Here is a 24,281-nt window from a genome sequence, read left to right on the forward strand (position 1 = left end):
CAAGTCCAACGGGGCATGGAAGATCTTTAAATCCCATAACCCTTACAATCACACACCCATATTCCTCCACTTTTGCAAAGAAGAGAAGAAAGTTCATGAACTATTCTTTTCTTTAGGTCCAAGCTTGAACATTATAAATATAAAATATTCAATTTCTTTTTTAGACATTTGGTATATTTTTCCTGGTTCAGTTTACATGATTTTGTATCAGTTCATGTAATTCTTCCCATGGTTCTCTTCATTCTTCATATTCATCATTTCTTACAGCATGGTAATTATTCCATTACATTCATGTTTCACAATTTGTCTAGCCATTCTCCAAACGATGGACATATATTTTGTCTGCAGTTTTTTGCTACTACAAAAAGTGCCACTATAAATATTTTGGTCTATATGTATACTTTCTTTTAGCCTTTAATCTCCCTCAAGTATATAATAGTAGAGGGGCAGCCAAGTGGCTCAGCGAGTAAGAGCACCGGCTCCAGTGTCGGGATGACCTGGAGACCGAATCCGGGCTCCAACACTTAGCACCCACCCAGAAACACCTGGCCGTGTAACCTTGAGCAAGTTACTTAACCCCAATTGCTTAGGGGTGGCCAGGTGGCTCAGCAAGTAAGAACACCGGCTCCAGTGTCAGGATGACCTGGATCAAATCTGGGCTCAGATACTTAGCACCACACCCAGAAATAACTGGCTGTGTAACCTTGAGCAAGTTACTTAACCCCGATTGCTTTATAAAAAAAAAAAAGTATATGCCAGTAGAGAACTCTCTGAGTCAAAGGGTATGGACATTTTGGTCACTTTCTTAACCTAAGTCCAAGCTGCTTTTTAGAGAAGTTGGACCAATTCATAACTCCACCAACAGAGCATTATGATTCCTGTCTTTCCACTACTCCTTCAACATGGGCTATTCCCATATTTTGTCATCTTTGCCAGTTTGCTGGGCATGAAGTGAAACAGTTGTTTTCATTTGAATATCTCTCATGATTCATGATTTGAAGCTATCTTTTTTATACTTGTTTTTAGCTTGTGATTCTTCCTTTGAAAACTGTTTGTTCATATCTTTTGACCACTTATCCATTGAGGAATGGTTCTTGATCTTATACACAGAGTGTTCCAAAAATCTTAGCGTAACTTTAAGCTACTGGAGTTAAAAGCTGTAATAAGACTTTTATTCATTCCAGATCATAATCATTCTCAATTTTCCATCAGCAGCTCTGCTTGGTTTCCACTCCATGGAAAATCATACCTCCTCTGTGATAAGCTGATCATCTAAAATCTCATCACTATGCTGATTAACTCAGTTTTTGAGACACAATCCCTTATCTCTCTTAACTGCCTCTCCCCTCTGGTTGGAGGGTTGAAGTGTGGAGCAGTAAGATCCTACCAAAGACTGGCTTTATAGAGGGCTCAGAACTTTGCAAGTAACTCCCCATTTCCCATCAGCAGTTCTACTTCGTTTTTACTTTATGGAAGATCATGCCTCTCCCCCAGGCTGGGTACCCTCTGCAGGCCCCCTTCCTCAAACCCTCGCACCCTTTTCAGCTTCTTTTTGTATATTGTCTTCTCCAAATAGATTGTAATTCCTTGAAAATAGGGATTGTCTTTCTTTTTCTTATTTGTATGTCTAGTGTTTAGCACAATATCTGGCACATACTAGGTTCTTAACAGATGTTTATTAAGTTGACTTGACTTGAATTGAACTTCAGGGAGGGTTGTTTTGACTATCTATGGGCTCAGGTGTGAGTTCTTTGCATTAAGCACAATTTGGTAGGGTGAAAAAACTTGTTCTGTATTTAATTATCAACCTGTACAGTTGAAGTAGAGTTCTTGACCTTAGGTCTTCCTGGCTCTAAGGCCAGATCTCTATGCACTATGCCATGAATGAATGAATAAATGAATGGTTGGATGGATGAAAATGAATGAACAATTTATTATTTACATTGTGTAAAGCACTTTCTAAGTGCTAGAGATACAAATCAAAAAATAAGGCTGTCTCTGCTCTCAAGGAGTTCACATTTGAATACTGGAGATAGTACATACTGGTATACACTAAGTGATCTTTAGACATGTGAAACAAACTGCTATGTAAGGTTAATGGAAAGAGAGGGGAATTCATTACTGGGAATGAGGAACTGAAAGCTGAGGAACCTATTGTTTGGGGCTTGCCTTAAGAATATCACAATTTATTTATTTTGTTAAGAGATTAACAATTTAGTATTGAGCATCAATACAACTAATCAAACTCCCCTAGTAAATATTTACATTTAAATTCATTTTAAATGTCATGGCAATTCTTCAGTGACTCCATTTCCTTCAGCATGGTTTGTCTATTCCTTTTCATTCATTTTCCCCCTTGTATGGTATGTACCCCATTCCTCTGATTGTGGTTTTTGCACTTCATATTACTTTTAAAAAATTCTAAATATTTCATATCCCCCATATTTGCTAATCTTAATTGTATTATGATATTCCATTATATTAATGTATGTGTAAGTAGGGGAAGTAATAGATCAACTCACTCAATGACTCCCGTCCACCCTTACACTTAATCTCAGAGCTTACACCACATACATAATTTAACCATTCCCTAATTTAGGGATTTAGATCTTTCCAGTTTGGGCTGTTTTTTTAAAGTGTACAAAATTTTGCCATGAAAAACTGTTTAGATGGCTATCTTTTACTTTTAAGAATACTTTCAGTATGTGTGCACATGTGCATGCATACACACACACACATACACATACACCCCTAATAATTCGAGCTGTTCAAAGATAGAATCGGTTTCCTATAGTTCTTCCTCCTTAGCAAAATGAAGTGAAAGTTTTAAAACATTCATACCTCGTGGCCAAATAATTCCATTGTTGGACACACATTGGTTGATACAAATACACACACATGTAAGTATGGGTATACACATATGGCATGTAAGATGTATGAAATATATGTATATCTACATATATAGGTATGATATATAGTATAGTATATATTATGTATAGTATATTTGTATAAATATACATATATGTGTATGAGTGTATGACATATCCCAACAGTGGAATTACTTGGACAAGAGGTATAATTATTTTTAAACTTTTACTTTATTCTGCCAAGGAGGAAGAACTCACTATCTCTTGAGGAAACCCATTCCAACTTTGGACAGCTCTAATTATTAGGAAGTTTTTCATGACATCAAGAACAAATTGATCTCTTTGCAAGTTCCACCCATTGCTTCTGGTTTTCCCCCAGAGTTAAACAATAAATCAAATCACAAATCGAATGACAACCTTTCAAATACTCAAAGACAGATATCATATATTTTCTGAGTCTTCTCTTCTTCAGGCTAAAGGTGCCCAATTCCTTTAACAGATCCTGTTTATGACATGGACTCAAAGTCCTTCACCATCCAGGTTGCCTTCCTCCTGACACTCTCTAGCTTCTTAAATGGTGATGCACAGAACAGATCTCTAGATGAGATTTTTAAAAGGGAAGGGAATAATGAGACTATAACCTCCCTATTCAGTCAATCAACAAATATATATTAGCCATCTGCTCTGTGCCAGGAATTGTGCTTAGTGCTAGAATCCTGGAAGCTGTGGCAATTTTAATGCAAACAAAAATTTCATTAGCTTTTTTCAGATGTCACATCACATTGCATACGCACACATTCACTAAAACTTCCAGATCTTTTTAAGAACAACTGCTTTACAGCTTCCTATTCATGCCTCCTACATCTTCTTCTTGTAGCAGTGATTTTCTGGACCCACACAGCAGCAAAATAAGAAACTAGAGTTAGATAAGTTCAAGTCATCATGCTAATGGAACCACATGTCACAGTTGAAGGGCAGGACCAAAGCATATTTATGTCAAGTAGTGAGAGTTATCTTATCTGTAAGCAATCAGGTGTCAGTAGTTCAGTAGGACTTCACAAAATTTCAGATTAGTTTGTACAGCATTAGCAAAACTTTCCACTAAAGAAGATTCTTTTGGCCAAGACCAGCACCAAGGAAAGTTCCAAGGGACTGGTTCCTTCAACAAGATTCCTCTACCCAAATGAAGTCTTTAATCCCATTTTCAAATTCTGCCTTAGATACCTACTAGCTGTGTGTCCCAAAACAAGTCACTTAACTTTTCTCAAGTATCAGTTTTCTCATTTGTAAAATGGGGACAATAATAGCATCTATTTCACATTGAAGTGAAAATCAAAGGAAATAATGTATGTAAAACTTTGTGAACTTTAAAGCCCTACATAAATGTCAGTTATTGTTATTATTATCATTATTATTATTATTGCCCCTGACCTATTCTCTCAGTTATGCTGTCATTCCTCAGGTAAAATTCTTCTGTGTCTTAGGATAATTAAGGGAAATTCAGGTCTCCCCAGAAGGAAGTTCTTTACTTTATATACCCAAGAATATTTAGAAGGAATTTGTCCTTTAGATGTCCCCTACCAATGGTAAGTCAGTCTTTCTCAGAGGCTTTATTGGATTAGATCCAGCACAGGTAGTCTTGGGTGTTCAGAGGGATCTGCTTAGAATCAGGTTCTAACTTCAATGACCCCCATTGGACTTAGGGAACTTGTGGTTAGGAAGACTCCAATGCTGGACTTGGAGTCAGGAAGATCTGAGCTCATATCCTACCTGAAACACTAGCTTTGCAATCCTAAGCAAATATGGAACTGTTTCCCTTCTCCCCTCCCCACCCCACACTAGAGAAGACCACCATTTGACACAGATATATATAGAGATATATATGTATATAAATATATATATAAAACTATAGATACACACACATATACACATTTATATTATATATACACATTATGGATATGTCTATACATACATATATGTACACACATTTATTAGGTATTTACATTTATGTGTGTAAATCCATACCATGCATATTTTTATTTATCAGTTCTTTCTCCAGAGGTAGACAGCATCTTCCCTCACAGGTCCTTTGTAGTTGATTTGGATTTGAATATTTGTAATACTCAGAACAGTTTAGTCATTCATAGTTATTCTTCAATCAAGATTTCTGTTACTGTATACAATGTTCTCTTAGTTCTACTCATATCACTTTTCATTATTTCATGCAAGTCTTTCTATGTTTTTTTCTAAAATCTACCTGTCCATTATTTCTTATGTTTCCAGAATTCTTCCTATTCATTATCAGTTTTTAAAAAAAGCCATATATTGGGGCGGCCAGATGGCTCAGTGAGTAAGAGCACCAGCTCCAGTGTCAGGATGACCTTGGGATCAAATCCGGGCTCAGATACCTAGCACCACACCCAGAAATAACTGGCCGTGTAACCTTGAGCAAGTTACTTAACCCCAATTGCTTAAAATTTAAAAAAAAAAAGCCATATATCTTTGCTGTCCTGGATCCTATACTCCCCTAAGAATGATCCATAGGCCAAACAAGTCCAATCAACAACCTCCCAAATTCCTGCTACTTTCATATTTAGCTCATAAAATCATAGAATTCTAGATTCAGAAATCATACTCCAACCCAATATATAATGTATTAGCTCTGAGTCCTCTGAAATTCACTCCTTTTACGATTTTACCCTCCCTCAGTCTCAGTTTCTTTGTCTGTAAAATAATTCAATTAGGCTAAATGGTCTCTTGGGTCCCTTCTAGCTATTTATCTATGATCCTATGAACCCTTTCATTTTACACATGAAAAAACTAAAATCCTAGCCATGTGACCTTGGTCAAGTCACTTAATCCAACTTCCCTACCTTCCCCCCCCCCAAAAAAAAAAAGAAAAAACTAAAATCCAATAAAATAAGGCAACTTCCCCAAGGATATACAGTCAAAAGAAAATATATTTGGAAACACTTTCCAAAACACTCCTCCACTCCAAAATCTCTGCTGTCTCTCAATTACCTGCAGAATAGTGCCCAAATAAAGAATGGCATTCACAAACTTCACTACCTCAACCCACTCTACCTTTCCCATTTTACCTGGGATAACTCTCACACATGGCTTAACTGAAGGAGAATAACTCACTCCAAATGGCTTAAATGAGCTAAAAAGAGACCTTCCCACTAAGTTCCCAGCATCAGGACAAAGAGACTCTCAAAAAGGCAGCTATAATCAACAGGCAGGGGGCTAGCTTGCAGAAGCAGAGAACACAAGGATCCTCTGGCAGCTATGACCTAAACACGCTATCATGAGTTTTTCTCCAGGGGAACATCAGAGAACTAATTTCAAGAAACTAAAACGAAAACAGCCATTGCTGCTTATAGATGTTTGAATTCTTTGAATATAGGACTGAAAAATATTTGTTATTCCATTTGTCAAAAACTGGTTACAAAGATCCAGGCTTTGTTAATAAAGAGCTTGATCTGGCTCAGAGAATTCGGGTCTGTCTTTTGAAGTCCTTTCACAAGCTACTTCTAAAGGGATCAAAGACGAGTCAGCTGAAGCACTGCATGGGCGCCATCTCGTGGCCAGTCATCCACATTGCAGCCACAATACTAGGAAGGCAGGAGAAATACCAGGGATACAGGTGAGCTGGCTGCAAAAGAGCCTAGATCTGTAATCAACACCACCCCCGTGCCACCCCATCCCCCACCCTCCAACCCAAGCACACATTCCTACCTCTACTCACACTGTCTCCTTTGCCTACAATACTCTCCCTCCTTCTCTCTGCCTACTGAAGACAGTATCTGAAAGTACAGCTCAAGAAATCTAAATAATGATGAAAAAGATGATAACTAGCATATATACATAGCACTTTAAGGTTTTCAAATCAATTAGCACATAGTATTTCATTTGACCCTCACATCAACACTGTGATTTGCTTCAAACTGCCAAAGGAGTCCCTGATATACACACAAAAAATTTAATAAACCTTCTCAAATGTAGGTTTTACAGGCGAGGAAACTGAGGCAGAGAGAGGTCAAATGACTTGCCCAGGCTCACACGGCTAAGTGTCAAAAATTTTAATTTTGTGAACTTCAGTCATCCTGACTACTATTCTATCCCCTGTACCACCTACCTGACAACTAGACAGGACTTTTGAAAATTCAAGAACCCATCAGGCCGAAAGCAAATTGCAACCCTTTGTATCTCAATTCTCTCAAGCACAATTTAATGAATCTAGACTCAATATTTCAACATGAATATATGAAGTTCAGGAGACTTGTGCTCTGTCATTATTGAGCTATGCAAGCTTGGGCAAATGGCAATCTCTCTGGGCCCATTTTCCTAAATGTAAATTAAGGGAATTGGACTTTCTAAGTGACCTTCCATCTCTAAACTTATATAATTATAAATGCAAACAATTGTAACAATTTGTTTTCTAAGGACAGGAGTTCTAAACCTGGACATATACTCTCTCTCTCTCTCTCTCTCTCTCTCTCTCTCTCTCTCTCTCTCTCTCTCTCCCCATCCCCCTTCCCTCCCTACTGTCATGTAGTCTTATATGCCCATGTGTAACAGCAAGCACCCTAGCATACCCAAGAAGGACTGCTAGCACAGGTTCTTTGATCTGCTTTTCTAGAAAAGACTACTCAAAAAGGAGTTAACAATCCTACTTTTAATTGCATTCACTGGTTCAGGGGAAAGGTCAGCACCCTGAATGTCAGAGAAAATACAAGCAGAGAAATTAGCATAAAGACCAACATACAGGGCTCTGACTGCCTGAATCAAAGCAATATTGCTACACACTTTACATACACCACTGGATCAAGAGAACTTTTACATCTGAGCATTTGGCGGAGTCTGAATATACAGCTATTCAGATTCTTGACCAGGAAATCAAATCAAACAGTCCTTCTCATAAGTGAACTCCCAAAGCAAAATACCAACTCAGAGTATATATATACACATATATATATATATATATATATATATATATATATATGTATATATACACTTCTCAGAACCAGAAGGCATAACAACCCTTCTGACTCAGTGCCTAATCAACTTAGTACCAAAAGGTATAGAAGCCTTCCTACAAGCAAACCTTGCCCTAAGCAAGCTCCTCCTTAGGGAAGTACCTACCCCAATGAGTGAAGCCTATTAATGGGCGGGGAAGATCTTATTATCCCATTAACATTACACGATACCCTCATTCAGTGTCACATCAGGGATATTCATCATTGTAAATAGATGTTTCAGCCTCCTGGCCCTATGAGTAACGGAATTCATCTTATCATAAGTGGGTGAGGTCTACCTTGGGGTTGTCTTCAGTTTTCTCTGCAAGAATACCCTGGTCTTAGGCAGCTAGGTAGCACAATGAATAGAGCACAAGTCCTGGAGCCAGGAGGAACTGAGTTCAAATCTGGCCTCAGACACTTAACACTTACTAGCCATATGACCTTGGGCAAGTCACTTAACCCCAATTGCCCCGCCTTCCCCCCTCTAAAAAGAAAAAAAAAAAAAGCTTATTAAAAAAATACCCCGGTCTTATCCTCCAGGGGTCTCTCACTTTCAAACTTTTCCTCACACCTTCCTGAAAAGAGGGAAAAGTTGTCAAGTACAGTGGTGAATGGGGGAATAAAGAAGAAAAAAACACTCTGGAGTTGGAGTTAGAGGATCTTGGTTTGAATCCTGGCTCTGTCACCTGCCACCTCCATGACCTTAGGTGACTCATTTAACCTCTGAGTCTTCAGCATCTGTAAAAGGAAGTTATACTATATGACCCCTAAGCACCCTCTCCCTCCCCATCCTCAAAACTCTAAATCAACAATCCTACAATCCTATGGACAGGCTTCCAGACTGTTTTCCAAGTCCTCCTTTCTCTGCATTAATATAATGTCCCTTCACTCAAGCTAGTAAGAGCAGAAAAGTCCTAGAGAGTTGCCTGAGACACATAATGGTTAAGTAACTTAGCCAAGGTCATGGAACTAATAAATATAACAAGGTGAACCTGAATATTGGTTAGGCCTTCCTGATTCCAAGCCAGGCACACTAAGATGCCTCCACTCAGAGGCCACTGGTGGGCTCTTAGGAAAAACCGAATAAGTGTTATGAGGTTTAACCCTTCTTTGGCACAAGGGGGTGGGGTGGGGAGGCCTGGATTTGGAGTCAGAGAACCTGGAGTGAAATTCAGCTACTTATCATCTGTGAGGCTTCTGGCAAGGTATTTCACCTCTCTAAGACTAGTTTCCTCCCCCTAAAAATGATAGTTTTGAATCAAGTGTTCTCAGAGTCCATTAGAAGTCTAAATGTATAACCCTCTGATCCTTAACTGGAGAGTAAGGCCTAGTCCTTCCCCATTCTTCCAAGCAAAATATTCCCAGTGAACCATTTATCTCTTTGCTTAGTATATTAACATTTTTTCCTAGTGTAAGACTAAACTAAAAAATTAGTTCATTTTTTTTCAGTCAGGATGAGGGATTTTTCTTTTTCAGTCATGTAGAATAAAGTAATTAGAGCTGTAGCAATGTGAAAGAGTTCCCCTCTCTCATGTTCTAGCAACTGAGAAGAAACTCTCTTTACTTCCTGATTATTCTTCATCATGAAATTTAACATTTCCGCCCGAGTGTGAGGATGAAAACAAAGTGTTAGTAATAAATAACACATCTTAAATATCTTAAGATGCCTTGTACTAATCTAAAACTTCATTGCTTCTCAGTGCTTTGTGAGCAGGCATTCTAACCAAAAGAAATCTTTCCCTGAATAAATAATTTTTAAAAAAAAGAAAGAAAAGTGAAGGACATAAAAGAAAAAAACTGTAGAAGTACTATTAATGCTGTTCTTTTTTGGTAGAAGTGCCATCACAAATCCATGCATTGTTAATGAAGAATTCTCCTCTCTTAGCCTCCAGAGTTATGTGCAGGCTTACTTATTATAGTTGTCAGGGGAAAAATTTCTTACAATGAGGACTTTCAGACCCAGTCACTTCAAAAGTTCTCTGGAAAAGGAGCCTTGTGAGAAAACCAAGTTCCCAGCCCCACCCCTCAAACCCCAGGCTTCCAAAAATAAATCTGATTCCTGTAAACTGTTGGAGTGGGGGGGTGGAAGTAGTGCTGACCCAGGCTTTCCAGATCTCCATCTGAATTTCAAAACCTTAAATGGGATTTTAATTCTTTTCCTTATTGCAGAAGCATGAACATTAGGCAACCTACCTGGTCACACTGATTTAAGTTTTTCATCTTATTAAGAAGTCAGTCCATCAGTCAACAAGCATTTATTAAACTCTTACTATGTGCCAAGCAGTGACCTGGGGACTCAAGATACAAATACAAGAAAAAAGAAAGACAGTCCCTGTCCTCATTGAACTTACATTCTGGAATTCAGCACATAAAAGGGTATGGAAAAGCTCACTGGGGGAAACTAGGGGATGCATAGGGAGGAAAGGAATTTGCCCCCATGAGGGTATGGTGGTGAAATCCAGAGAGTCAGAAGTGGAGCTGGGAGAAAGATGCAGAGCAGCATTTCTCAAAAGTAAGATTCTGTGAGCAACTCATTACCAGGAGAAGGTGGCCTCATGATGGAGGGATTTTCCAGAGTGAGAAGGAAGAGGGAATGAAGGACCTTCCAAGGCACTATTTATGTGCTATTTAAGACATAATTGCTATAGTCAGTGGTGTCCTTGGATGGGAGCTGAGATGGGATTGGGAGGGAAGATACTGCCTCTGATTCTTATTACCTATGTGACCTTGGGAAAAGTCACAACTACCCTGAACCTCAGGTTCCTCATCTAGAATAAGAGAAGAAAATACGTTGGATGGTTTCTGAAGTCCCCAAAAGATTCAAATCTATGATCCTATGACATTTGCAAAGTAGAGATAAAAGGTTTAGATAAGGGGTAGGGACCAGAATAGAAATGGCCTGTTCCAGGGATAATCAAGAGAGGAATATAGAGAAAAGTGATTCTCTTAAAGGTGAAGCTAAAGGTGGACTTTCAGTGACAGAAACACAATGGCTGTCAAAAAGCTAGAACCTACGAAAGCTAGTACTGAAAATTACAATCCAGGGGCAGCCAGGTAGCACAGCGAGTAAGAGTACCGGCTCCAGTGTCAGGATGACTTGGAGATCAAATCCCAGGCTCAGACACTTAGCACCCACCCAGAAACACCTGGTCGTGTAACCTTGAGCAAGTTACTTAACCCCAATTGCTTAGGGGAGGCCAGGTGGTTCAGCGAGTAAGAGCACCAGCTCCAGTGTCAGGATGACCTGGGGGTCAAATCTGGGCTCAGATACTTAGCACCACACCCAGAAATAACCAGCCATGTAACCTTGAGCAAGTTACTTAACCCCAACTGCTTTAAAAAAAAAAAAAGAAAGAAAGAAAATTACAATCCAACTCTGAGGGAATCCCAAAGATTTGTTTTCTTAGAAAGGAAATGCTCTGAATATGCATAGAGTCTTTAGAATGTTTCTGAAAATATTTAGGAAGTATTAATTATTATGTTATAGCCTTTGCTATTACAAAGTTACAGTTGGGCTAGGGTGGAGTATTCATATAGGAGAGTGGTGAGAAATAAGATAAGGAAGGTAATTTAGGACCAGAATTTTAAAAACCTTGAAGCCCAGGCTGGTGATTGAGGCCCACAACCAGCACCACAAAATACCCAGGCAAACAACTGGGGGCCTGGAGAGGCTGGAAAAAAAGGCAAGGAGAGACTTAAGAGAGAGACCTCTTGTGAGCAGAATACTCCAGGCCCACTGCTACTACCAATGAAAGAGCTCAAGTACTGTCAGCTACTGAGCCCTGGGTCAAAGCTCAGATCACCCTGCCCTAGTTACCCCTCTGGTGTCTGGATTTTATTCTTTAGGGGCTGGAAAGTCATTGAAGGTTTCTGAGCAGGAATGTGATGAAATGAAAATAACATTTCAGGAAGATTTATCTGGGGTTAGCAAAGCCAACCCTAAGGGACAAATAAATCTAGAGATTATGATTCAAAGGGCCCAGGACAAATCAAACAGTATAGCTACTTCCTACACTCCCTCTCCCCCTGCCCCTGAAAAAAAAAAAGCTTTCAAAAAAGTTAAATCAGATTAAAATGAAAATTATGAAAAGGGAAGGTAAATCACAAAGGGATAATACACATCTTACCTTGGTGAAGGTATGTATATAAGTTAATTGTATATTTATGGATGATACATGCTTACATTAAAACTACCCTTACATTCTTGTCCCCAATCCCTCTATCTAGGCTCCAGACTGCCAAAGTTGCTTAGGCCTCAACTATCAGTTTGATCACAGTCCTTAAGGCGCAAAGACATGCTGAGTGCACCAACCTGGAAGCACCCGCATTATGGGTTCTGAACTGCTGGTTCTGTTTGGAAAAACAGGCTCTGGACTGCCCGGTGGTCCAGAGAACAGAGGGAGTGGGACAGCACTCCACTAAGCCTGAGAAAAAATGCGCAGCATCCAGTTAGGATCACCCAAGAGTCAATTGGGACAGAAACTGAGGCTGGGGAACCATGTATTTCCCATTATTGGGGGAGGTTCAGATACTTTGAGATCCAGTCCCTAAGTAAACCACAATTAGAGGGGAATGAGTCAGGAAGTGATTGATAAGGAAAATAAGGAGAGAAGAAACTACCAAAAATTTTAGGAAGAACTCTGAGCCCTTGAACATAAACAGATAAATCAACAGAAAATAAAACCAGTAACAACAAAAGAAAATATGGCCTCCAGATTTAGTAAATGAGCTCAGGCATCTAATGTCTGAATTATTATGCAAAATAAAGGAAAATGACCCAGCATTTGAGGTGACAGAGGATCCTAAGGAATCTGAAGATAATATAGAACCACAACATACTGTTCCTGAATGATTTAAAAGAGAAGAATCATGAGAACAGAATGTATGCCCTGTACAGCAAAAATAATGAATAAAATAGAAAAACTTGAGGCTGCAATGACAAGCCTCAACAAAGAAACAAAAGAGAAAATAATAGACCAGGAATGCAAATATACAGAAGTGAAGGACGATCTAGAAGAAGAGAAGCAATAAACAGTGGCATTAAAAGAAAATATACTCCCTGTTTAAGCATACTGACCTCAAAGAGAAGATGCACAAAACAACCAAAGGATCGTAGGTCTCCCAGAAGAACATGACAGAACAAAAAGCCTCAACACCATCATAAAGAAACTAATAGAAGAGAATTGACCAGAACTTGAAACACAGAAAATGAAATCCCAATTGAAAGAACTCACAGATTGTCTCCAAAAACAAAAATAAAAAACCAAGGCCGCAAACTCCAAGACACATAGTAGTTAAATTTAACAATTTAAGTTCTGCAAGAGATCAGGAGAATGACCTACAAATATAAAGGAAAGGACATTGGAATAACAGAAAACTATTCTGTACCCATTAGAAAAACAAGGGAATGGAATAATGTGTTCTGAATAGCAATGGAGTTCAGGATGCAGTCTAGATTAGCATAGTCTGTAAAAAGTCTATAGTACGGTATTAACTATATGGTACAAAAGATAGATCTTCAATAATAAAGAAGAGTTTAAAACAATTTTAGAAAGAAAACCAAAAACGAAGAGATTACTTGCTTCTCAAACACTCCAAACAACAGAAATGTGGGAGGAGTGACTACATGTAGCAAGACAGGACAGAAAGGGCAACAGAATGACGAGAAATACCAGTAAGAAACTTCTTTCTAAATGTATACAAGGAGAAGGGTGAAGGCAGAAATATAGTAGAGATAACAGTGAGAAAGGAGACAGGGATATTGCACACAAAACCCAGATACCCTGCCTTCAGGTGAACCAATGCTTTTTTTGTGGGACTACAGTACAGAGAGATGGTCAGCAAAAGGAGATGAGGACTTTACCCTGAATGAGGCTTTTTATTATCACTTGAATTATCACTTGAAAAGTCAACTTATCCTGGGAGATGGAGAGTTGGAACCTCTAGGGGCAACTGGCACCTGGAGAAGTGGGAGAGCATGGACACAAGGAGATATCTAGGCAAATGTAGAAAGGGGAAAAAAGATCAACAAGAAAACATGTAGTTCAGTGGTAGGCTACATAATCAAGGATTTGGGAGGGGAGAAGGGAAAAAGTCCCTACTATGGGGGCAGTGTCCTCTCTGACACCTGCAGTAATTGGCATTGTCCTGGAAGCGAGGTAATGGAAAAGAGGACTCAATGGGGCAAACTCTAGGTCGCAGAGAGTGTCCAGAGGGGAGAGCCAATAATGGATACCTTAGAAGCTTTGATTGCATGAGTAATACAGAGAAAAGAAATCAGGTAATTTTAGGAGTCATGGATCAAAGACTGAGTCTAGTATAAATAGGAAGAGAAGAAGGATAATGAAGAATGAGAAAAATCCTTTTTGCTTTTTATTTTTTAAATGAAATTCTAAATTAATTTTTATTTGAATGAAATTTTAAAACTAAAGAATAGGATTGGCTGACGGGGAAAAGAGAAAGGGGAAATATACCAGACAATAAGAGGAAAGCAGGATTGAAGTGAAGAGAGTCATTGGGACCAGGGCCACCTAAAAAAAAGAAAAACAAAATAAGGTAACTGAAGGTACATAATACTATGTCTACAGCAGAAGAGAGAACTTGAAAATATTGTCTGCACAGACAACATGAATGAAAAAAAAAAGGGAAATGATCAAACAGGGGGAAAAGTGTTATCAAATTTCTCTGATAAAGGTTTAGTATCCAAGATACAAAAATAATTAATAAAATTAATAGCCACTACCCAATAGATAAATGGTCAAAGGATATGAAGAAACAGTTCTCAAAGAAATGCAAAGTATTCACAGCCACATTAAAAAAAAAGATGTTCCACATCACTAACAATAGGAGAAATGCACATCAAAACAACCCTGAGGAAACAGACACACTAATACATTGTTAGTGGAGCTGTGAAATAGTCCAACCATTTTGGAAAGCAATTTGGAAATGTGTAGTTACTAAAATGTCCATACTCATTGGGTCAGAGACTCCATTACAGGGCTTGTATGTGAAGGAAGCCATGAAAAAAAAGTCCCTATGCACTCCAAACTGCACGTTTTGTGATAACTAAGAATTAGAAACAAAGCACATGCCCAGCAGTTGGAAAACAGCAAAAAAAAAAAAAAAATTGGTAAACAAATATGATGAAATATCACTGTGCTCTAAGAAAGGGGGTGTATGATGAATATGAAAAGGATGGGAAAATATGCTGAGTGAAATAAGCAGAGCCAAGAAAACAATATGCACAGTAAGTATAACAATGTAAATGGAAAGAACGACACCACACACACAATCAAAAGTAAATGAAACAAAATTATAAAGATTAAGTGGGACTCAAATGAAGATATGAGAAGATACCTCCAACCTATCCCTTTGTGGAAGAGGATTATAAATTGAACAAGTGTCACAAATTGCATGTTTTTTTTTTAACTTTTTCAATGTATCAATCAGCTATGCTTTAGTTTTTCTTTTCCAAAAAATGCTATTTGTCATAGGGGATGGCTCTCTGGGAAAAGAAGGGGGAAGGACTCACAGAATACTATAGTGATGTAAGAAACAGAAAAAATCAATAAAAACTTATTTTTTAAAAAAGAAATGATGAGAGGGGTAGTTTCAGAGAAACCTGAGACTTGTATAAACTGATGCAGAAAGATGTGAAGAGAATCAGAAGTTAGTTAAAAACTTTGAAAGAATTAGGATCTGATTAGTATAATGACCAATTATCATGTTTCTAGAGAACTAATAATTAAACATGATATCTACCTCCTGGTAGAGATATGAAGGATTCACAGTACAAAATGAGACATTTCTTGGACACAGTCAAAGTACAAATCTGTTTTGCTCAACTATTTATGTTTCTAACAGGGGTTTTGTTTGTCTTTCATTTTCAATTGGTGAAATGGGGGTAAAGGAGGGAAGAAAATTAGATTTTTGTGAATGAAAAAAGTAATTTTAAAAAATATTTTAATAACTGTATTTCAATATCTAAAAATGACTATTTGGGTCTTATATAACATTACCTAACAAAACTTATATCACTCACTGACCAGAAATGTAGTACTTACAAAGCGAGAAAACTAGAACAATTACTTTCATTTATCACATTTTAGGACTAATTGTAGCTGTAGTGCTACAAATGGCTCACCCGTGGCTGGGAAGTCAGTACAAAATCACAAACATAATGTTATTGATTCAATTCAATATATTAATTCACTTACAATGTCAAAGGCCCTGTGCTAGATGTTGAAAATAAGAAGACAAAAATTAAACAGGTCTTAGGTATATTGCCCTCATTCTCTCAAGTGGCATATATTACACTGGGGGGATACAATATGTACACTGATGAATACGATACAAAGTGAGGAAAAAATAAGGCAAGGAAGAGCTCAAAGTATTCTGAGGAGAATTTGAGGAGAGGGGTATACTAACAACTGGGGAGACCAAGGACTGGCAGAAAAGGATTTAGAATCTTATAGTTGGAAGGATTATAAGCTCATTGATTTAGCGCTGAAGGGCCACTAGTAATCATCTAGAGAAAGTCCTTAATTTTATACATGAGGAAATCAAGTCCCAGAAAGACTTGCCACAAGTTGCTGAGCTGGTCTGTTGCACAGCTGGAACTTCAACCAAAGTTTCCTGACTCCCCAAGCACTGTTTTTTGCCCGTGTGCTTCTTCTGGCACCAGGCTGCCTCCTTCAGATACAGAACCCTCTAAATAAATGTGTGACTAAAGGTGCACTGGTAGAACACAAGAACAGTAGGTGTAAGATGAACCCACATGCCTGGAAAAGAACAGAGACTATAATTTGTGCAGTGATGAAAACCATAATGTACTTGAGCAGTTGAATATTTGGCCCTAAGTATATTACTTTACATTTATCTCAATTAAATTTCATTTTCTGAAAATATTTTTGGGCACATAAGTGCACAGTGGATAAAGCACTGGCTCTGGAGTCAGGAGGACCTGAGTTCAAATCAGGTCTCAAGCACTTGACATTTACTAGCTGTGTGACCTTGGGCAAGTCAGTTAACCCCAACTGCCTTGCCTTCCACCTCCAAAGGGAAAAAAAATATTTTGGAGGAAGAAGAGAATAAACAAAGAATGACTATTAGGAAACCTAACATCCTTTGACTTTGTCACAGTGAATCTGAGGTAGTTGTGAGATAACAAAGCTTTATTTATTTCAACAATTAAAATCTGATGATCACAAAGATAAATGTTGATTGTTTTTAATATAATGGAAACATTAAAAAAATACAGTCATAGTCTGACAGCCATTCTACGAACATTTATTAAGCACAGGCACTGTGCTAAGGGGATGCAAAGTAAGGCCCAGAATTAGGAAGATAAACTATACTTTCTCTTTAATAGTCTTTAGCCCCTAAAATGCTGCTGTGCATGTATCCTGCACTCAATAAACTTTGTTTTATTAAAGAATTTAGTCATAATACTTAGTTACAGTTGAGATACTGATGACTGTACAAAACTGAAAACATGACCCAAAGTAAATTAGGGTTAACGATAATCTGATAAATTTGAGCAGTTAAGGTAGAAAGCACAGAAAATTCAAAGTGAACTATTTCCCCTTAACATTCCAATTTAATAGTTTAGACTGCTCCCTTCCCCCCAATTCATTACTATTCACTTTGATATAACATGGGATAGTATGAATAAATGAATGAAAAAGTACTAAGCACTGGGTGCCAAGAAGAGACTAATAGTAAAGGAAGACAGTCTCTGCTTTCAAGGTGCTCACATTCTAGGTTGGGGAGATAACACTGCAAAGTGAATGAAATGGCCTGGTGGTCTTAAGAAAAGCATGGAAAGGCCCAGGGGTCTTTATTGCCATCGGTAGATTATACGACTGTGATTGAGGGCCTAAGGGGCATAATAGCAGAGCAGATAGTAAGTCCTTTTCACCCTCCTTTCTGGACACTGAATCTGACACCCTGTCCCTGAAATGGCAAGAAGGCAGGGGGTAAGGGGAAGGACAGCCTCTCAACTATTTCCCACTGTTTCTGCTGGATATAGAAAGAGGATTGATTTGAGGAATTGGAAAGATAAAACTTTTACCAACAGTGTGAAAAGTGGGCAAGTGAATCCACTTTTCTTAAGCCACAAGTTCTTTATTTGTAAAATGGGGTTTATAATAATGACACTACCTGCCTCACAGTGCAATGTCATAAGGAAAGGAAATAAACATTTATATATTGCCTACTATGCACCAGGTGTACTAAGCTCTTTTCACAAATACCTCATTTGCAAGCATATTGTCAACCTTAAAATGCCAGAAAAATTATTTAAATATTTCATTTATATAGCATATATATAGAAATATATACACACATATTTATAGTTACCTATTAATAAAATGTTACAATACAGAAATTTTTATTATTAGCTCAATGCCTAAGGACACAATAGCCACATAGTATTTATTGATGGAGTGAACCTAAACTTGCTCCTTTTAACAAGAAGTTATACTCACCATACCATAGTTTTCTCATCTGCAAAATAAGAGAAATCATACCTACTTCACAGGAGAGTTGTGAGGAATAGCTATAAATAGCCATGCTGTTGGATTTACAAGGCACCTTTTTCCTCTGAAGGTTGTATTTATCTTCTCAGCCTTCTTGTGAAATAGGAAGAGGCAGGTATTTAGTTCACTTAACACAGGCTAAGTGACTTGTCCAATGTGATGCTATTAGAAAGCCCTACATCTCCCATCTCCCACTTCAGGAGTCTCTCTACCCACCACTCAGGAGTGACTACTTATAAAAGCATCTGTGGCTGCACAGGAATGCCTTGTAGCTGTGACTTCCAAAGAACTGATGTTTTGAAAGCATGTGTCCCACCCCTAGTAATAGTGGTGGACAACAGTTGCTAAACAAGGTATACGCTTTCCAACATGCCCAAAGCACTAAATTAATTGTGCTTCACTATCCTTAGTTGTTACAAGGGACAATTATATTGGGGAGCGGGAGGGGGTGGTGACATCATTGGGAAATTCGAGAGATATACAAAAAAAAGCAAGAATAGTATGGGGCAGCCAGGTGGCACAATGGAGAGAGAGTCAGGCCTAGAGTCAGGAACCCAGGAATCTATCCTGATTTCAAATCCGGATTGAGATACTTTTGGCTGCGTGACAGTGGGCAAGTCACTTAACCTCTGTTTTGTCATCTGTAAAATGGGGAAAATACCTTCCAGGGTTGATGTGAGAAATTACAACTGTAAAAGTGCTTGGAACACAGCAAGCACTTCATAAATAACTATCATTATTATTATTACAATGGAGGGAGAGCTGGATTTGGCATCAGAGGAACTGGGTTCAAATTCCATTTCTGTCACATAGTACCTATTATGAAGCCACAATCATGTTGAACCTCAGCTCCTCACCCGTCAAATGAGAGAGTGGGGTTAAGGCCCCTTCTAGCTCTAAGCGTGTGATGCGTACACTGAGAGCCTGTGAAAAGAACATCAATAAAACAACTTTTTGAAAGAAAAAAATAACATGCTTCATAGTTAATGTAGCATTCACATGGGGAACACCATCTGTACTGCACAGCATATCCAAGGACCAGGTTCTGTATTCCTTAGTATTATGCTGGGGGCCACACCTGGAGATCCCCACCTAACTCCCAGATGAGCCCCCATCCAGTAATACAGCCTGATGGTGCTGGGCTTTCACGAGTGGCTGGGCTCTCTCTCTCACTGCAACATTCAATGTTATTTTGACCAAACTGATTTCATTTAATTCAACAAGTATTTATTGGGAGCCTACTATTTTCAAGGCACTTGGCTAGCTGATGTGTGGGCTGGTTTCTAGGTATTTGCAACCCAATAAGGGCCTGTGTGTACTTGAAAACCATGACTGATGTGGGCAGTAAGTACAATAGGAGTGCAGATCCACAAAAAGTCACTTTGAGCCACGTTTATCAGGGAAGGCATCGGAAAATTGGCCTTTAATGATAGCTAGGTGACACACAGGCAAGTAGGTGGTTGAGTGCATAGAGTGCTGTGCCTGGAGTTAGGAAGACCTGTGTTCAAATTTGGCCTCAGACACTTACTAGCTGTGTGACCCTGGGAAAGTCACCTAACCTTGTTTGCCTCAGTGTCCTCATTTGTAAATGAGCTGGAAAAGGAAATGGCAAACCATTCGTGTCTGTCAAGAAAATCTCTGAGACACAACTGAGAAAGACTAAACAACAAACAAAGAGAAAAGCTGAGGGAGGTAGAGGGGAATGATTTCCAGGCAAAACGGCTCCCATCCATGTGTCCATTTAAAATTCTACCACATTTGAGTTATATACTTTTCCACTTCTGCACTTTTGCATTGATTTCTCTCTACCTGGAATGTTCTCCCTCCCCAACTTTGCCTCTCAGCCTCTCTGGCTTCCTTCAAGACAGATCAGATATCACCTTCTGCCCCAGGCTTTGCCTGGTCCCCTTTCCCTTCTAAGGTCACATACCTCTCTCTCTCTCCCATTGGAATGCAACTAACACCTTGGGGGAAGCACAGATTTTGCCCATGTTTTTTATTTCTTGAATTTAGTGTGGTACTGGGACAGACAGAAAGTGCTTAATAAATGCTTGTTGACTATTCATTCAGCCAATTTGCTTGGTCTGTGAAGTTCTTACATGGGAAAGGGGCTAAAAGGTTAGAATATGCAGGACTTTGAATGCTAGGCAAAGGAATGTACATTTTATTCTGTGGTCGATGGCTAGCCTGAAAAATATTTTTGAGTTGTGAAGCAGCATGAGGATAAGTTTCTTAAAGGTGAAGATTACTTTTAAAAAGTAATAACAATACCATTACTAGGTCTGTATCACAAAGAGATAAAAAACAAAAAGGAAAATAACCTATAGGCATAAAAATATATATAGCAGCTCTTTTAGTGGTGGCAAAAAATTGGAAATTGAGGGGATGTCCATCAATTGGGGAATGGCTGAACAAATTGTTGCATATGATTGTGATGTAATACTATTGTGTTATAAGAAATAATGAGCAGGATGCTCTCAGAAAAACCTGGACAGACTTTTATGAACTGATGCAAAGTGAAATGAGCACAACTTTAACACCAATATTTTATGATGATATACTTTAAATAACATAATGATTCTCAACAATATAATGATCCAAGACAATTCTGAAGGACTTATGATGAAAGGTGATGTCCATCTCCAGAAAAAGAGCTAGTGGGGCCTGAATGCAGATCCAAAGATACTTTTCCTTTACCTTATTTTTCTTGGGGTTTTGTTTTTGTTTTCTTTCACACTATGACTTATATGGAAAAGTGTTTTGCATGACTACACATATATGACCTATATCAAATTGCTTGCCTTCTCAATGGGGGAAAAAGAAAGGAGGGAGAGAATTTGAAACTCAAAATTTGAAAAAAGTATGCTAAAATTGTTTTTACATGTAATTCAGGAAAAAATAAAATAACTAAAATTTTTAAAGTAATGACACCCATTGTATATGAATAAACTTTTATTGAATTTTAGACAATTAGAAAGAATAAAGAAATACAAGAGAAGATTCTCTCTACAGAATGACCGATACAGCTTCCTGAACAACAGCTGACAGTGCCTCCTTTACAATGTCAGAATTTTCCATTTACTTTATAAAAGTATAGACATTCATTTCATTTATTTAGATTTTTACAAAGCCAAGAGCAGTCAAATGGAATAATAAGTAGTACACAAAAGCAAATCCAAAACCATATTGATATTGGAATATCTGTAACGATGACATCTGGAGTCTGGCCTTCTTAAAAATTATCCTGGTGAAGGGAGGAATTTTTTTCTTCATTTTGTGCAAGGAAGGCACAACATCATGTCAAATCATGGCCTAGGAGGCCATCTCCAAAGATGATTATGCTTATCAAAAAGGATGTGTGTGGTAGGGAGGGTGGAAAAGGGTAGTGGAAAGGGAGGGGAAGAGACATCCTGGAAGAACTTGCTTTAAAAGGAATTATGGGTCCAGTATTCTGGATCAGCTACATAGTAAGTAATCATATCCCAGAAGCAGCTGCTTGTGCTTTTAGCAATCTGGTTTGATTAAGGCTCTACAGTTACCAAACACATTACTTGTGGGCAGGTCTACACAGCACAAACGATGTGGAAAGCTGGCAAATTTCCCAGTGCATCTAGACTGTGTAGAGACCCAAGCTGGTTCATTCTGGAGAAAAGGAATACTTTTACAGTGGCATGAGATACCTTTGGGTAAACCCCTGTGCAAAATGGCAACCCTGAGCTGTCACAGAGATTGGGCAGGCCTTACTTACAGTGAGCAGGAGCATAACACAACCTGGGAAAATGTCACAATTATCCCATCTTCCCATTTGTCTCTGCCTTTTCTCTTTGCCAAAAAATATATTTTTTTCTTTAAAAAACAAATTAACTCTACTCTCCCCTTCCAAATGTCTAGTAACATCTATCTGTCAAATGAGAATTAAGTTATCTGCCTCAACGCAAGAGGTATTGTGTGCTGCTCTCCTAGTGTGATAACAAAGGAGGCCCACAGACAGCCCTATCAGAGAAAGTGCCCTATGATGCTACAGCCCCGGAAGGTTGCCTTCCCTGAATCACATGAACCACAAAATAAAACATAAAACAGCTCTTGGGGGATAAAAATGTTACCTAAAACTCACTAAGCATAAACATTGATTCTCAAACCTCTACTTCTTCTTGCTCAGCCTCACACCCTCTATCCAAAAATAGTGCTCTTTCCAAAATATTTTCTTCCCTGGGGAATAATGAAATGACAAACAGCTGTGGCGGCCACGGGCATAAAACCGATCCTAGAAAGAAAAAGCAATCATCGATCTGAAACTACTAGAGAAATGGTCTAAATATGAGATGGTTCAAGAGAAAAGATAAATAAATAAATAGGAAGGGAAATCTTGATGGAGCTACCTTCTTTTCTCTTTGCTTCTCACTAAGTTGTCATTCTCTGTGTGTGCTTTTGTCACTGAGACTTCTGTGTAGTGGGGGAGGGAGGGTGTCAATATGAATCCTTTCTGCCCCACCCCCTTCCCATAGGGATGGTTGGAATACCACTTCTCCAAAGGAATTTTTCTTCCCAAGTGGTTTTCATTATCCAAACACCACCTGGCATTTCAGTCTTTTTTAAAAAAGAAAGAAAAAAAAAGGTAAGTTAAGAATAGATTAGAAAACAAGCCCATCTGGACTGGAATTTGGATTTTACCTGCCCTCTTTACTTCTTCCCTGGGCTTGGCACATCTATGAGATTCAACTTTGTAATAAGAACCTGATGAACTCTACAGGGTAGAATGGAATCATCATGCTGGAGGGTCTCCGTCCCATTTTTTTCTTTTCTTTTCTTTTTTTGCAAATTTCAAGATGGAGTGATATCCAGCTCTTCCCACTTTTTTAAAAAACTGATGTGAGGATGAGGAAAACAATCTCCTTTCCAGCATTCTCTACCCCTTCTATAGTGAAATCTTCTTTTCCTGAACTATCTCAGCTCTATACTAGTGAACCTGCTCTACTCTGGGCTGGCACCATGACGGGCACTGCACCAATTCGCTCTAGAGTGGTTTGGCTCACGGCATAGGAGTGTGTGTGCTGTGCCCGAGGCTTCCGGCTGATGGAGCCATTGCTCCTGGATGTGACCTGTGGTGATGGAGCTTTGTTGGCAGTCACGACCAGAGTTTTCACTGAAGGTGGGACCAGATGGCTTCCATTGGCATAGATAGATGGTATATTGGCACTGCCTGAGTGGAGAGAGAAGGACTGATGCAAGTCTCCCAGGTGGCCGTAAGACTCCACGGTATGATGGACTTTGGGGTTGTTGTTCCAGTAGCGACTATTGTAAGTATTAGAAGAGGTCAGTGTGTTGTTCTCTGAAGATGAGACCTCGGCATGGAAAGCTTTGGCAGACGCAGTACATTTCGGTGGAAGGTCATCTTCCCTGGAAAGAAACAATGAAATGATTTAGAACTTCATCAAGATTTATTTTCTGTCATTACCCAAAGGCTCAGTTTACTCATGCCAAGGTAACAATCATCTGTGTGACACAAATCCTCTTGTTCTAGCCTCCAGGGGTTAATAAGGACGTTGACAATGCTAGGCGTGTCCAGAGGAGTGTAAGTAGAATGTTAAAGGGCCTTGAGTCTATGTCATATGAGGACTAGTAGAAGAAACTGAGTGTGATTAGCCTAGAGAAATAAAAACTCAGAAAGGATACACATATTAAACATTTATTAAATGCTTTTTCATCCATTCATTCACGGTAGCCGTCTTCAAGTACTTGCAGTATTAAATGATAACTGTTACTTGAAGGATTGTCATATGGGAAAAGGTTTAGATTTATTCCTCCCAGCCCCAGAGGGAAGAATAAAAAGCAATGAGTAAAATTTACAAAGTGAT

At 38.6% G+C, this 24,281-nt stretch overlaps 2 protein-coding genes across 2 annotated transcripts in view; one reads left to right on the top strand and one right to left on the bottom strand.

The window, feature by feature from the left end:
* The window catches only part of UPK1B (uroplakin 1B), a 490,606-nt gene that overhangs the window by 109,954 nt on the left and 356,371 nt on the right, over positions 1–24,281 (top strand). The window lies entirely within an intron of this gene.
* IGSF11 (immunoglobulin superfamily member 11) overlaps positions 21,361–24,281 on the bottom strand; it is a 197,537-nt gene continuing 194,616 nt past the window's right edge. Inside the window, exon 7 of the mRNA XM_069069968.1 lies at positions 21,361–23,823. Within this exon, the coding sequence (XP_068926069.1) occupies positions 23,379–23,823 (445 nt within the window). The 3' untranslated portion in view covers positions 21,361–23,378. The remainder of the gene's footprint in view (positions 23,824–24,281) is intronic.

This window comes from Petaurus breviceps, unplaced genomic scaffold (assembly GCF_028583685.1).
Source record: "Petaurus breviceps papuanus isolate PSGF00001 unplaced genomic scaffold, PetGlider_PUasm1.0 90792, whole genome shotgun sequence".
Taxonomy (NCBI): domain Eukaryota; kingdom Metazoa; phylum Chordata; class Mammalia; order Diprotodontia; family Petauridae; genus Petaurus; species Petaurus breviceps.